The 14393-nt window shown below is 39.1% G+C and overlaps 1 protein-coding gene across 1 annotated transcript in view; it reads right to left on the minus strand.

Moving 5' to 3' along the window:
- Window positions 1–7167, minus strand: part of LOC118336442 (dynein heavy chain 11, axonemal) — a 41095-nt gene extending 33928 nt beyond the window's left edge. Inside the window, exons 1-15 of the mRNA XM_035673096.1 lie at window positions 6886–7167; window positions 5102–5245; window positions 4770–4963; window positions 4495–4684; window positions 4299–4398; window positions 3937–4148; window positions 3511–3732; window positions 3248–3415; window positions 2998–3114; window positions 2771–2908; window positions 2571–2686; window positions 2214–2409; window positions 1626–1730; window positions 1132–1527; window positions 137–469 (exon numbers count right to left, since the gene is read on the minus strand). Coding sequence (XP_035528989.1) covers window positions 137–469; window positions 1132–1527; window positions 1626–1730; window positions 2214–2409; window positions 2571–2686; window positions 2771–2908; window positions 2998–3114; window positions 3248–3415; window positions 3511–3732; window positions 3937–4148; window positions 4299–4398; window positions 4495–4684; window positions 4770–4963; window positions 5102–5245; window positions 6886–7101 — 2847 coding nt within the window. The 5' untranslated portion in view covers window positions 7102–7167. The remainder of the gene's footprint in view (window positions 1–136; window positions 470–1131; window positions 1528–1625; window positions 1731–2213; window positions 2410–2570; window positions 2687–2770; window positions 2909–2997; window positions 3115–3247; window positions 3416–3510; window positions 3733–3936; window positions 4149–4298; window positions 4399–4494; window positions 4685–4769; window positions 4964–5101; window positions 5246–6885) is intronic.
- Between the last annotated feature and the right edge of the window lie 7226 nt (window positions 7168–14393).

The following is a 14393-nucleotide window of genomic DNA, read 5'->3' on the forward strand; positions in this document are numbered from 1 at the left end:
TAATGGCATAGATTTAACATAAATATGAGTCTGAAAGACAGACATCATGTCTGCAACAGTGGGGCCAGAGAAGCACACATCAACAAAACATCCCTAAAAAAAGTTGAATTTAACATCAAAATCTACAGCAGAGTACCTGGTAGGTCTCCAGGCTAAGATGAGCAGCCACTCTGTTGATATTCACTGAAGTCTTGAATATGTCTCCGACCAGTCCTTCTATCAGCTCATAGAGGCCATCTCCGGCATCTTGCTCCAGCGAGGGGAGGAAGACCATTCCTGAGCTACTCAGCATCAACTGAGCCTCAAACAGAGGTGTCTGGTTTGGCCATGACTCCGTGTTGTCTGCAAAGAACTGAAGGGAGTGGCTGATGTAGCTGAAGAGCCCCTCTACCACCATCTCATCCACATACTCCAGATAGGACTGCCATGCTTCTGATGTAGAGTCAGCGTGGAAGAGGACCATATTCTCCTAATGAAATTGCAGGATGTAAGAGATGTTGAACTCAAAAACTTTCAGTGTTCTACTAGTACTTGTTTCACTGATTTCTTGAGACAGTGCAGGATTCATGCATATTTAATTTAATATATTAGTTTTATTCATATTAATTAATATTTTAGAGTATATTTATCTACATGGCTTCCCAAGAATTAGGCCAAGTTAAAATGGATTAAGTAAAATCATTTTTGATGTTTGAAATAATGTGACTGAGTAGAACTAAAGGGCCAGAAACTAACCTTAACAACCAAACAGAAAACTGACACATCCAAAAAGTGTATATTTATCAGCTTTAAATTCAGCCATGTTACACGGTACAGGACAGATACAGGTTAGATTTTGATTTATCTTATCATATCTACATAATCTTATCATAAGGATACCAAATCCAAAGTCAACCGCAAGCTCAACTTATAAAAGTAATAAAAAATATGAATCAGGTTTTTGACTGCCTGTGAACAGAACTGTCCTTTAAATGTGCTGTAATCTGATGAAGATGAATCTCTACAACATGCTAAAAGGTTTTTGAACCATGCCAATAATTTCATATTGGTGGTTTACTTAGAGTAAAAAGTATCCCTGAAAAATGTCTGAGGAAACAGGCTGAATATTATCATAAATCCAGCAATACGCACTTGAACCAGCTTGTGGATAGAGTCTCCATCCTTCTTCATGGAGCTGTACTTCTTGTTGACACGGTCTTCCCTGTCTTCCAGCTGTATGAGGGAGCCTTTCTTGTTTTCCTTTCTGCAAAACATGCTTTGTTTGCTCCATCCCTTCATCATTGATTGGATCACCTCACAGTTTTCCTTGGCTCTACTGACTCGACATATAAGGTCGTAGACCAGGTCTTTCGTGGTGCTGATGAAGCTCCAGCAGTCCGGATCCTGCCATGTCAGGTCACACTCTGCTCTTGTCAACTGCAGGTCTATGGACTCCAGTTCAGCTCTGATGAGAGGAAGTTCCACCTCAAGCACTGTCTGCTTCAGCTTGTTGTACCATTGTACTAATAGCTGAAGACTGCTCACATACTGGAGAATGCAAGTGGGGAGAAAAGATTATAATAAGCAAGATATTCCTCGCAGGTGTGTATGAGTGTAAGTGAGTAAGTAATATGTTTGTTTATTACCTTTGTGAACATGAAACGCTTTTCAAAAACAGTCATTGCAGCTGCAGGGATCTTGGTCTGACTGAGAGTTTGAATATATTTTACATCTTTCAAGACTTCAGTCAGCTGAGGAATGAAAGAAAATAGTGTTGAACTCATATACATAAAGACAGTGGGTGGGGGTAAAATGCTTGGTCTCAACTAATAGAAACCCTTGGAAAATTAGCTGAATATAATCAAATTAAATAACTGTAATGTAAAAACAAAAATATTTCTTCTGCCAGTATGGTTACTTTTGTGCATTTTTGTTACCAAGTCTTTTCAGTATGTTAAAATGAACAGATATTTTTAGAAAATTAAAAGGAGAGATGCAGTTTAAGCCAAGAAATGCTTTCCCCCCCAATTAAGTGGTGACCTGCATCTGGGATTTGCAGTAACCCAAAAGATAAAAGATAAATACAGACATCCCAATTTTGAGGGACCTCAAGGGCATGTCAGCAGTGTGAGGGAAGCAATTTAACAAAGTTTTGAAGAGACTGACATTACTACACCATGGAGGTTGTTTGCACAATGAGTGGTTTCTAGTTTGTAGGACAATACATCAATTACCTCTGGTTTGAAGTTGACCGACATCAGGCCAGATGAGGTATTTCTGGAGAGAATTGGCTGGTTCAGGTTGATCAGGCAAGACTGTTCCAAACCATTACACCAGTCAGAGTAAATGTCTTCCTCGTATTGGTCCAGGAGACTCAACATCTCCATGTACATGTAGTTCTCCTTCACCATCTCTACACCTCCTGCGGGCCTGGAAAGATATAATTGTGAGACAACTGTCATTTTTAAGCCTGGCATAAAAATAGCAGACAATAGCTATCTCTTGGTTGTTCTATGTGCTATATTGACGTATTCATCCATCTCTACATCAGACTTCATTCATTAACTGGAAATTGTGGTGTTTTTACTCACACGTCAAACAATAAACTCATTTTTTCCCACGGTATTTGAATGCGTTCTCTGAGCATTTTTGCCCATTTCAAGGCTCCAGATGTGTGAGCCATGTTCTTAGTCAGACCACTCTCCATCTGTAAAGATAGAATAGAAAAAGTTTGTTGTATTGGCAATTCCTATTGCACGTTGAACACATATTGCCATTTTGCTTCCAGTACCTGATTGAGCTGAGATTTAAACAGACATTTACATTTCTCCAGCTCTTCTCTGAAATGTTGCTGCAGTAGAAGGAAGTTGGGACTGAATATCTGTCTGATTTGTTTCCTCTCCAGGAAGGGCCCAGCAATAGTTAGAAGCTAAAGGACACAAAACCAAGATGTTAGCTCTGTCACTCACTATTCCCTTTATCAATAATTAATAATTACTATTATCCGGTCTGGCTTACTTTAAATGCTGATTCCAATCCTGAGCAATCCTTAAAGGCCAAGCATAGAAGACTGGCAAGGCGGCATTCAAAGTCCCCAATCCTCACTTTGAAATCCTCGTACTCGCTTTCAAAATCCTTATGCCAAAGTTAAAAATTCAGCAGTATTAAATTATAGACACCATTGTAAAACTGTGCATTATGAATCTATGCAGTAGCTGTTCACATAAATCTTAATAAGCAATATAAATGCTGATAAAAATTATTTCACCTGGGAGCTTAAGTCAAGTGGGCTGTTTTCACTGTGCTTCAATGTTTGGCAGAGGTTTCTGAACTCTTTGTACATCTGAGCAGCATGCTCACTGTAGAGTTTGCCATTAAGTCCACCAAATTCCAGTTTTTCCAACCTCTGAAAGTCCAGCATAATTTCAAACAAGCCCTGCAATGATAACATATTATAATAAGAAACAAAACCACATAAAAAATACAACCTCACCGTGACACCTGAATACAAAAACAGAAATCTGATCTCACCTCCAGCTGTAGCATACGATTAAGGAACTGGTTGAAACGTGCAAAAATCATGGCAGATGGGAAATCCCAGGGTGCATGTTTCACATGGTTGGCCAACCTCTCCCTCTGGGTCTGGTAACTGTCTCTGAAACATCTAAAGATTTTTATCACCCTCTTCACCATTTGTAGACTTTCCTCTGGATCCTCTCTGAGAAGCAGATCTGCAGAGAGGTATGTAGAAGCCTAAAGGGTGAAACATTTTATTTAATCTTTAAATTTGTTCACACAGACAGCCAAAAACTAAATTCTCATTGACCAACATTAGCAAAGCGTAACTGACAAAACTCCATATACACACTGGGTCTTCATTATATTTGCAAAAAATTCACAGGCACGTGGCACTCTATGTCAGCCATCAATACACATGTTTCAAATGAGGATTTTTACCTGTTCAATGAACAGATTGCAAAGCTCCTGCACTAACACCACAATGCGTGCTGGTCTTTGATAAGATCGACAGTTGGTCCAGATAAGGAAGAGAGTGTGAAAAAGTGCTGGGATGAGCGTTTCCAAATGAGGAAATCCCTCCTTTTCCAGTTGAGACAGTTGTGCATGTAGTGGCTGTAGATGGAGGTCAATGTCCTGCGCCTCTTGAAGCGCTTTTGATTGAGAAAAAAGAAATCTGTTTTAAACTAAAGACTAAAACAAGATAATAATCTGAGATAATATGTTTTGGTAATGACATTATGCTGTGCCTCAGACATTTGACAAGGTGCAAATTACAGTATGTCTTGTTTGGATAATCTTACCATCAAAAACATTTCCAATTAGAGTCTTGATTGTTGGATGATAGCTGCTATCCATCATCTCTAGCATATTTGCCATCTTCTGAACAATGGGACTCTGAAGCTAGGAGAGAAATACCAAACAGTTTAACAGAGAGTGGAAGGTCAGGATATGAAAATAAATTAAATACGTGAAGATAAGGAGGAAAAGGGGTCATGCCTGATGATAAATGTTCTGTATATTGCTCCTCCTGGAATCCCAAAACCTCAGCTCTGCATTGGGCCCTGGATTACAGCCTGTCGTAAGTAGGTCTGATGAATCCTCCTTTAAAATTTTCTGGATAAGATTGGTCCAGTTGATGACCTGGGTCTCTATGGCATGGGCTAATGCCCTGTCATAGTTATTGTACCTGAGTGTGAAAATACACGCTTGTTAGTTCTTACAGTATACACGAAGCTCTCAGTCTCTGGAACAAGCAAAATGTGTCTTCTTACATTTTGAATGTGCTGTATGAATTTTCTATCCAATCTGTCACAGCTGGGACAGGGAGGACTGTTTTCCCTAAAACCTGTCCCTGTACAACTGATGTCTTATTGTGCATGCTCTCAACATGTCGAACGATGTCTTCAGACATCAGATTTGGCCACATCTGATGGTTTTTGTTGTTTGACAGCACTGGAACATATACCTTGCAAAGAGACACAGAATGAATCACCCAGAACTCATAAAGGCAAACTATAAATCTGCATAACAAAAATAACTGACAGCACATACAACAAAATGTTTTTCTGTGAGAAAAGTGTATGATAGAGGGTACAACAATCACCTGCTCAACTGTGCTTGACAACTGCAGTAGTGGTGATGGAGACATGAGGCCAAAAAGCAGAAGTTCCCTGTAGTTTTCAGCATTGATGGGAACAACTGTCTTCTTAAGAATATAGATTTGCTTGTTTAGAGCAACAGGTGCGACCTGGATTTGAAATAAAATGACAAGATTTTACTATGACACGTCCAACATTTTATAAGTAGCCTAAGCTTGGCTAGCTTACTAACGTTAATCAAGTGTACACAAGCTAAGCTAGCTTTTGTACCTAACGTTACCAATGTAAAAAAGTTAAAGGCCAAGTTCTGCTGTTCCTCAAACAACCAAACCCAAGAACACAGTGGCAAATACTCAATGTGTTTCTCTTGCCGAGGAACATCCACCTGGATGAGGTAAAGCTTCTTATTACAGCTGTCAGTTTCCATTTTAATTATTTGAAGTTAGTCGCAAAGCAACTGTGACAGAACACTGATTTGTCTGAACGATTTTTCTGTAATAATTCTTTTCATACTGGACATTAAGAGATCTCTTACTAATACACTTACAGTGTAGGTGATGGAGGACAGAATCCACAGTCCTCATTCTGTTACAGCCCCTTCATTGCTGAAGTACTAAATACTAAATATACTCTGAGTGCCAAGTGGTCAATCTTGGTTGGATAATTAATCACATAATTAATTTGCCACATTCTGTGGTTAGTGTCTCGAACTGTCAAGAAACGATTATGGGATTATATAAAGTCTACTGTATGTATGGACACAAAGCCATTTCATTCTGCTACAATGCCTGTCCTAGGGCATAGCACACTGGAGTAAGAGCCTCATTATTACACCCTCTGATCCCTCCCTATTATTTTGAAAAAGTTTTAAAATTCATTAGTAAAACTTTGGGAAAACTGTGTACCCTCTAATTTAAATGGTCAAATCTTTTATATGTCTCTTTAGGTCTGCAAACAACAGCGTGATTTTGAGAACATCTGGGCTCCTTCCAGATGTAAACTCATCAACGATCAGAGTTACACTCTGCACTGTCCAGAGGCCATCAAAATACAGCCTGAGGCGAGTATTTTAAATAAAGTTGTGCAACATGCTGACATTACTTATAAAGCTGCTGTTGGTTACCTTTAGTTTACTTTGGACGCTATGATACTGACACTTTGCTTTTCAGGAAGCAGATTTTGAACAGGAGTATGGACCAAATTACTTCCCAACGTTTGAGATCCGCCTGCCTGCAAATATAGAAAAAGTGGCTTTAACAGTCAAAGACCAAGAACAGAGGGAGGTCTGGGCGTATGACTTTCTGACTGGTAAAGTCTTCATCCACCTGCAGCATCACTCCACATGATACAACAGAAAATAAGACAATAGAATAGAGCAACAGTTGATTGATCCTTTTATTCTTGATGTATATATACTGTATGTCTTGATCCTTTATTCTCTGTATCAGATCATTCTTCACTTTTGAGGGATCTTATTGGTCTTGGAGCTCCAGGGCCAGTGTGTATAAAACTTGTAATAACATTGTATGAAATGTGACTGTGTGTTGTATAAGGGATCGAGGGTGTGGAATTGTTCTTACGGCACTGAAAAAGCAAAAAAATTCCTGCAGTTTTGTTGTTGGTGGATGTTAAACAAAAGTATTTTCTCTGGTTATCTTCCAGATTCAAGAAGGGAAACTCCACAGAGAAATGGCCCAGCAGAGGACGTTGTCCCAGCNNTTTCTCTTGCCGAGGAACATCCACTAGGTTACTAATACCTAAGATAGCTTAATTGGGGAATCAACCGTACCTCATTAGAAGCAACCAGACAACCTTTTTGTGATGAAGAGAAAAATATGACAGACTCCTTTTCCAAGAAGTCTTTCAGGAGCGTTTGAAACTCTTCGTTGACAGCACTCTTCTCCCATGTTTGGCGGTGCAGTCGCAGGAGCCCACAAACTTTTCCCTCGACAAACTTTACTCTGACGTCCTCCAGAAAAGAGGGCACACTTTCGTCGTCGGACATGACTGCTCTAACATGCTTTAGCCCTTCCCGGAAGCTGAATAAAAACAGATTTGTGACAGAATTAACTATTAACTTCGTGTTAGAGGAGTTTTAAATGACTAACATTATGCCTCTTTGCAAAGAACGAAGACTGGCTTGAGCTGTAACGTTACAGTCCTGGGGGCGGTTCAGCATTCCGTTGCTTAGCAACAGCCACTCTCCTCAATCACTGCCAGATATAAAACGTGAAGTAGCTCTTTTCTCAATGAAAGTAAGATTTTAAGTACAACTTAGCCTGTAACAGCCTATTCCTATATATAAATTGCTACTGCAGTTTTACAGATTTTACCATTATGTTTAGATTAATACAATATCAACCATGTGGGTTGTAGGCCTCAATTGCTTAGAGTAAAAATCAACAAAACAGTAAATGTACGGTTGCAGTGGATGCTCTAATATGCATCCCACAACCCATATGGAGTGCAGTTGTGCCTTTCCACAGTTTATAAGCCAGCTGTCCTTTTGTGCTGAATGTTAATGAGTTAGCTCTAGGTAGGCTTATCATTGGAATGTCTTCTGATAAATGTTATGATAAAGGGCTTTTTTTTTTTACTTGTCTTGTGTATTTATGTTTCACAGATATGACTTAGATAAAGTATGTGCACTATTTCAAATAACAGTTGACCTCATAGCCTGGAGAAAAAAAATGCTCACACTTTAGTTTGAGAGATATGAAACTACATGCCTGTTGAGGGTTTTATTAATAGGCATGTGCAAACCACGACCTGGTCATTTCATTGGCCCCTTTTATGACACATATGCCCCTTTTGTGACAGGACTGGGCATGAAAGAGCCTATGTATTGGAGCTCCACAGACTGTAGTAAAATGTATATGATTTATGTGTGTGTGTGACTAGTTTGACTGTTGTCTTAGCAGCAGAGCACTGTACCCAGCAACAGTCATTTACAAGGCACTTTACTACACCTCATTTCAAAGCAGCCTAGGGGTCTGACTGCCTTAAATGAATAACAAAATTATTCCTTGGTGTAGCTTGAAGATTTAAGTGGCTGAATGTCACCCTGATATATTTGTGCTTAAAGTTAAGTATTTTTCTATAGCATATAAACAAAACTGTGCAGGATGTTGCTAAACGTATTGTAACAGTTTATACAATTTCTGGAAAATGCACTCCTTACTGTAGAGTGATTTTTCCCCACTTCTTTCACATTATGAAACCACAGGAAAAAGGAGAGGAGAGTGAGACAAACTCCTCAGGTTTGCAGGTGGCACTACCGTTTTGGACCTCATCACTAACAATGACAAGACCACCTACGGGGAAGAGATTGCCTGCCTGTTGCTATGGTGCTAATAACAAGTTGGAGGCAATGCATTCAAGCAGTTAAGATGAAGATGGCTTCTGAGGTAATCCACACGCTCATTTTACTCTGGAAATCAGCACAGATGTTAACATGGTTGAGAACATGAGTCATTCAATTTGCTAAAGACCAGAAAACCCTTACAGCCTTAAAGGGGTTGAGATCATTACAACTATCATCACAATATATGGAGAGCGAGGGAAAGGTCAACGTCTCACAATCCACTTCATGTACACTTGTAACTATGCATGCATCCTTCTATCCCTTCATCATAGTTTGTCCTCCGTCTCAATAAAGAAACAAACAGACAAAGAAATAGCTTTTTCCAGTAACACTCCAGCCAGCTGCCTCTGATCCAGGAGATGTAACATCACAAAAGTGCGCAAGACAGACTGCACCAATCATGCCCTCCCCAGAAACCAAAAACTATTTCTTTAGAAACAATGCTGTTCAAACCTGGCACCGTACCTGCTATCTCGACCATTTTCCTGCCAAGGCTTGTTACACTGCTGAGCTAGCCTCCATCCACTGCTTGTTGTGCAGTCTTCCACAACAAAGAGAGTGCTGCAATCGGACTGGAAATATTTAAGTTCATTTATTACCTTCAGTCATTGTCATTGGTATTCAAATCAGTGTTGTAATGCATAATCTGTTTGCCTGGCTTATCTGTTAATTAATAATACAGCAGCTTAGATAGCTTAGAACAAGTTGAAATTGTGTATGTGTTCTGGTCTGCACTTTTATTGTACATGTTTCACTTTGTTTTGTGGCCTTCAAAATTACACTAGGTACATTTGTAATACGAAGCAGCTCATCAATGACTGGCAGTGTCAACAGAGTTTTGTTGATGATGCCGTATTGATTCCCAAACTGAATCACGAAACAGCACTCCATCATGACAGCCCAGTCAATTCAACAGGCAGTGGTGAGCAAGCAAATGTGTTTTGTTTTTTTCCTGAAATCTGTTCTGTTGTTTTTTTGATAATGTACAGTTTCTAATTCTGAACCAAGCTGTTTTTGTATACTGAAAAGACAACGGGTTTATAAATATCAGTGCATGACAGGTTGAGTGATCCTCCCCAAAGTACCCTACAATCAAATGCGTTGTTTCTAATTAAACGAGAGATAAGATATGTTTTTTGTGAAATTATTGCTAGTTATGTCTTACTTTATCAACAGGCAAACAATTTGGTTTCACTCCACAATTACTTGTTTGTTGCATCTAAGCAACAACATAATGTGAAAAGCATTTTAACTAATTTTACTAAGTTGTTTTGAGGATCAATTTAAAAGTCAGTAGATACATATAGTATTTAATTGATTGCAATATGGTGACAGAACAGTTATTACTGTACTGCTGCCTTAAATTTTTATTTTACAAATAAAAACAGCAATCATATCATGTATTTTATCATTAAAAAGTATAGCTATAACATTGAAAAAACCAAATGGATCCTGATGAAAATTAAATCTGTACAATAAATCTTAAGAGTTTTAATATTCTGACATTTGTGATCCTTTTTTAAATAAGTACCAGTCAAGAGACACGATGTTTGTGGTCTAAAATAATCCAGTCAGTACACACATTTGTTAAATCGAATTCAATTTACAATGATCATTGCCATAACAATATTTATCACAATTCACAATTTTTTCAACCTTAACTTATCCAGAGAGCAATGCTTTCCTTTTTCTTTTCTTTTTTAGCAAATGTTGTTAGTCTAGGGCCTGGAGACATCTGATTATACCCTGTGTTTCAGCAAAAGTTATATATTATACCACCTGCTGTGTGCATATAGCAATCTGAACCCGGGGTGTCAGAGGGTCCACACCACAAGGCCGCCCTCTACAGGACTAGGTTGAGTTTGGTTAATAATCTCAATATAGATCAGTATAATCTCTTAAAAGAATATCTTTAGATGATAAAGTTAGTTTTATTTATTCATCACAAAACCACAGATTCGTCTCTGAGACCCTTAGATGTTCTCTCATTTGATATGGAAAAGAAAATTGTTATTTGCTTCTCTAATTTGTATTCTTTCTTTGTTGTTTGTTAAAGATCATAGAAACCATATAGTGAAGTTCTGAGAAGATGTTAATTGTATTTGCACTTGGAAAGTTGTTATGCGTCTCCCGTGCGCGCCATCACCATCAGTGGCGTCCTGTAGAGGGCACTGGCTTTTCTCTTTTGACATATCTTCATGTAGGTCCAGGGGACTTGGAGATCCAGCGGGGAAATAAGACAGTTTCAGACAGTTTGCTAAACCTGTTTATTTCAGATAGATAGATAGATAGATAGATAGATAGATAGATAGATAGAAAAAAAATGCTTATTTCGCCTAAGCCAACCTTCACTTCTTTTTATTATAGGCCTAATAGAAAACAAATGGCAGCTGGTTGACAAAAGAAAAAAAAAATGCAAGTCATATTTAAAACGCAGGGAGCAACGTTGGGGAGCGCGCTGCGTGCGTTTGTTGTTTGGTGAGCCCCCGTTCATATAATAATTGATCACATTGACTAAATAATAATATCTCGTCAGTCCTTCTGTCATAAGTCATCGCTCCACCTGTCTCCGGAAATACAGCCACGATAACCTAGTTTCATTGTGTCGCTGGCAAATAATAGCCTACATGTGGGAAGATTTGCCCTACGGTGAATTAACGCCCCTGTAATGAAATGTTAAAAAACAGGAGTGCTGTGCGCTCCAACTGACAGTGGGATCTCTGTTGGCCGATCACTCAAAATCCGACCAAATAGTGCTAAAGCTCTGGGGGAGTTATGTAAGCCCCAGAATGAACAAATTTGTTAGCCCACACCCGGGGGCATCTGGTGATGGATATGTTGTCCTGGGGGACCGGGGAAGCCGCAGTAGCAACAGCCGGCCGCTTATCTTGAAAGGCTTGTTTTAAGTGCTCTTCTGCTTGGAAACAAAAAGCTTTAAGGGCGCCCATTACCTTACAATTGTTGTACAATCCCCATTGTTTAGTTAGTTCACATACATACGTATTAGAGCATATGCCATGCATTAGGCTTAAGTTTAAGCCTACTACTTTAAGTGGCTTGAATTAATGAAAGAAAGTGAGAATACACAATCCAGATAGCCAGATAATTCCAAATATAGGCCTCTGGTGTGAGCTTCACACTCAAAAAATGTGATTTGAACTTTTGATTTAGTTCTGCTAACATGAAATTAAATACCATAGCATATATGGCACATAAAGTCATCTTACACGTTTTATGTGTGTATGCCTGTGCTAGTGTCTGTGTGTGCATGTGCGTATGTGTGTGTAGCTAAAAGGCTGGGTGGGGTGGGGTGTGTTGTGGAGGAAACTGGGCCTGTTAGGTAGGACTCCCCTGAGGACGGCCAGGCCACTTGTGTCTGAGGGGCTGGTTTATCCCACTTAATCAGCATCCTGAGAGACTGGCACTGCCCCCATGGCCATAATGCCTGGGGTCACCGTGGGCTCCTCAAAATGAAGTGAAGCCTCACCAGACAATGCTGCTGTCAATCAGCCTTAACCTGAGCTGGGCCCTTTATTCCTCATATAGTGTACTTGTGTAATCATTCACTCCATAAATGCAAATGATCTCATCAATGTTTTGACTAACACAGGGTAAGGATACATAGAGAGCGTTTTTGCATATCAAATACGTGGATTTCTCACAGTACAGTCACCCTTCCTGGAAACAGCATAATGGCCTATACAGAAGATCACATCATGGATGTCCTCTGTGCAATGTTAATCACACATACACCTGCTGAGATGAGATTATAGCTCTTCTGATGACAAGCAAAAACATCTAGATCGTCTAAAATCATGTTAAGTAAAATGGCAAATTCTGCTTGTCCTTGTGGGGAAAATAACTCTTCTTAGGCTGATCATCAGAGCCAGATGCTGCTGAAAATACATTTATCTAAAAAGCTAACAAGATAATGAAGACACAGGAAAACGCTTCCTGCAATTTGCAGTATCTCTTCCGCTTCGTTTAGACCATAATTTGTACTTGTTTGGATGGCACATACAGTCAGTGGTTTGGGGTTTGTAGCGGTAATGTCCCAGGGGCTTCTGTCAGTCCGGCACCATTATAAATGACAGAGCTGAGTGAGCCTCCTTGGCTGTTTCTCAACATGCAGGCTTCCTCGGGGCCTTGTGTAGCATTTGCAGAGCGTGTGCCCTTTTGATTTCCTAATCCCAGCACGAGCTGTGGAATGCTGGCTCTCCATGAGATATTCCACTCACAAGCCATGATTTATGTTCTCGTGGTGCAAGGCTCAATGCTGAGAGGAACACAGGTGTTGGGGAGCCTCAGTAAAAACTTTTAATATGCACACCTCGTGGTCTCTGGCAGGGCCCAGCACAAGGATTACTGCCATTCAGTGGGGGGATGGGTCAATAAATGTTTAAAATTCATCTGAGGCCTTACAGTCTGATTATACAAACATCCATGTATGTTTTTTCCAGCAGATATACAGTATCACACTGGATCATTAAACTATAAGCACCGTTATCTGGTTTATTGCACTGCACAGTTTGAAGGAAACTGGATTTAAATTTAAAAATGTTTGTTTATATAATGTACTATTAATTAATGTACTATTAAAAACAGAAAAAGGAGTAATATGTTGAGATCTGAAACATAAAACAAACCAGCAGAGGCACTGGCACCAGTTATACTGGCTGTTAATTACTGCATTGTTGACTGTGTTGTTAATTCCCACTTTAGAGTGAAGAGGTCAACCTTTGCTCATGTCACAGTAAAAGTCTCATAAAGCATAAAATCAGGAGTGCAAACATTTAGAGCTCAAGTGTTTTCCCTCTCTGTAGCCGCCACATGATTGGGCATCTCCTTGATATTTTAATTAAAGCTTTGGTAGATCCTCCTTTTTATCATGCAAAGTTAATTGAAATAAAGGGTCTACTCTTAGACACCATTCCATAAGGTTTGAGAAATAAAGAGAAAGCAGTTTGCTCCCCACTGATTTGCTGCCAGACTAATGATTGTGAAATTGCATGTATGACAATTTGCACGGCAGTAGTCCAGATATGCTACGTTTCATTCATATGTGTCTTTTAGGCTTTTGGCGTGTGTTATGAAAATAAACTTACAATCAGTGCCAATCTCCATAGGCTCTGGCAGCTATCATTTAACTATAACTTTAATCGAGCATTTTTCTGAATAAGGTTATAACGCTGACAAGAGAAACAGATGTAGTTCATCATTAAATGTGATGACACTAATTACGCTGTATCTTCCCATCAAAAAAGAATTTCCATTCAGAGATTTATTTGGGTTCTTCCTGCCAATGAGCCAGATTTTGTCATGACATGTTACAGACAACTTCATGTGCACTAACAACCTTCCAGCTTGATTTAATAATAGTGATCTGTGTTAATCACCCATCCTCCCTTTTCCGCTTTTCATACTTAGCCAGAGGGATTGCTGTGAACTGCACCAACTTACCTGACTGCAACTATCTTGTCTTCTAATGGCTGCATTAGATCCCCCCCCCCCTTTTCTTTGACTTGTTATCTAGGCGCACAGGCCTTTCAGTCGTGTAGCCAAGTGTTTGCAAGTGGAGTGACCTTTTCAACTCTTTTTTTACTGTGAATCCCTCAAGCTGTTGTGGTTTGCGCTGTCTTTCACTCATGTTAGTCTTCATACAGTATTTTGGATAACACTTTAATTAAATAATCAAGAGACTGGATATTGTATGATCTATAGACCAATTGGTGTTACAAACTGGATTCATATATAGAATTATTGAATTTAAATGTTATTAGGTTTTGGCTCTTTATTGGAATTAAACAGAAATCAGTGTTAATGTAATAATTCAATTGGTAAAGGGTAAATTTCATCTTTTCAATAAAAGAAAAAAATCCAAATCACATTGCAGTCAAGGTTGCTCTGAATAGAATAAATATAAAAATCAAAAT

This window comes from Morone saxatilis, unplaced genomic scaffold (assembly GCF_004916995.1).
Source record: "Morone saxatilis isolate NCDOM2014 unplaced genomic scaffold, NCSU_SB_2.0 Contig24, whole genome shotgun sequence".
NCBI lineage: Eukaryota > Metazoa > Chordata > Actinopteri > Moronidae > Morone > Morone saxatilis.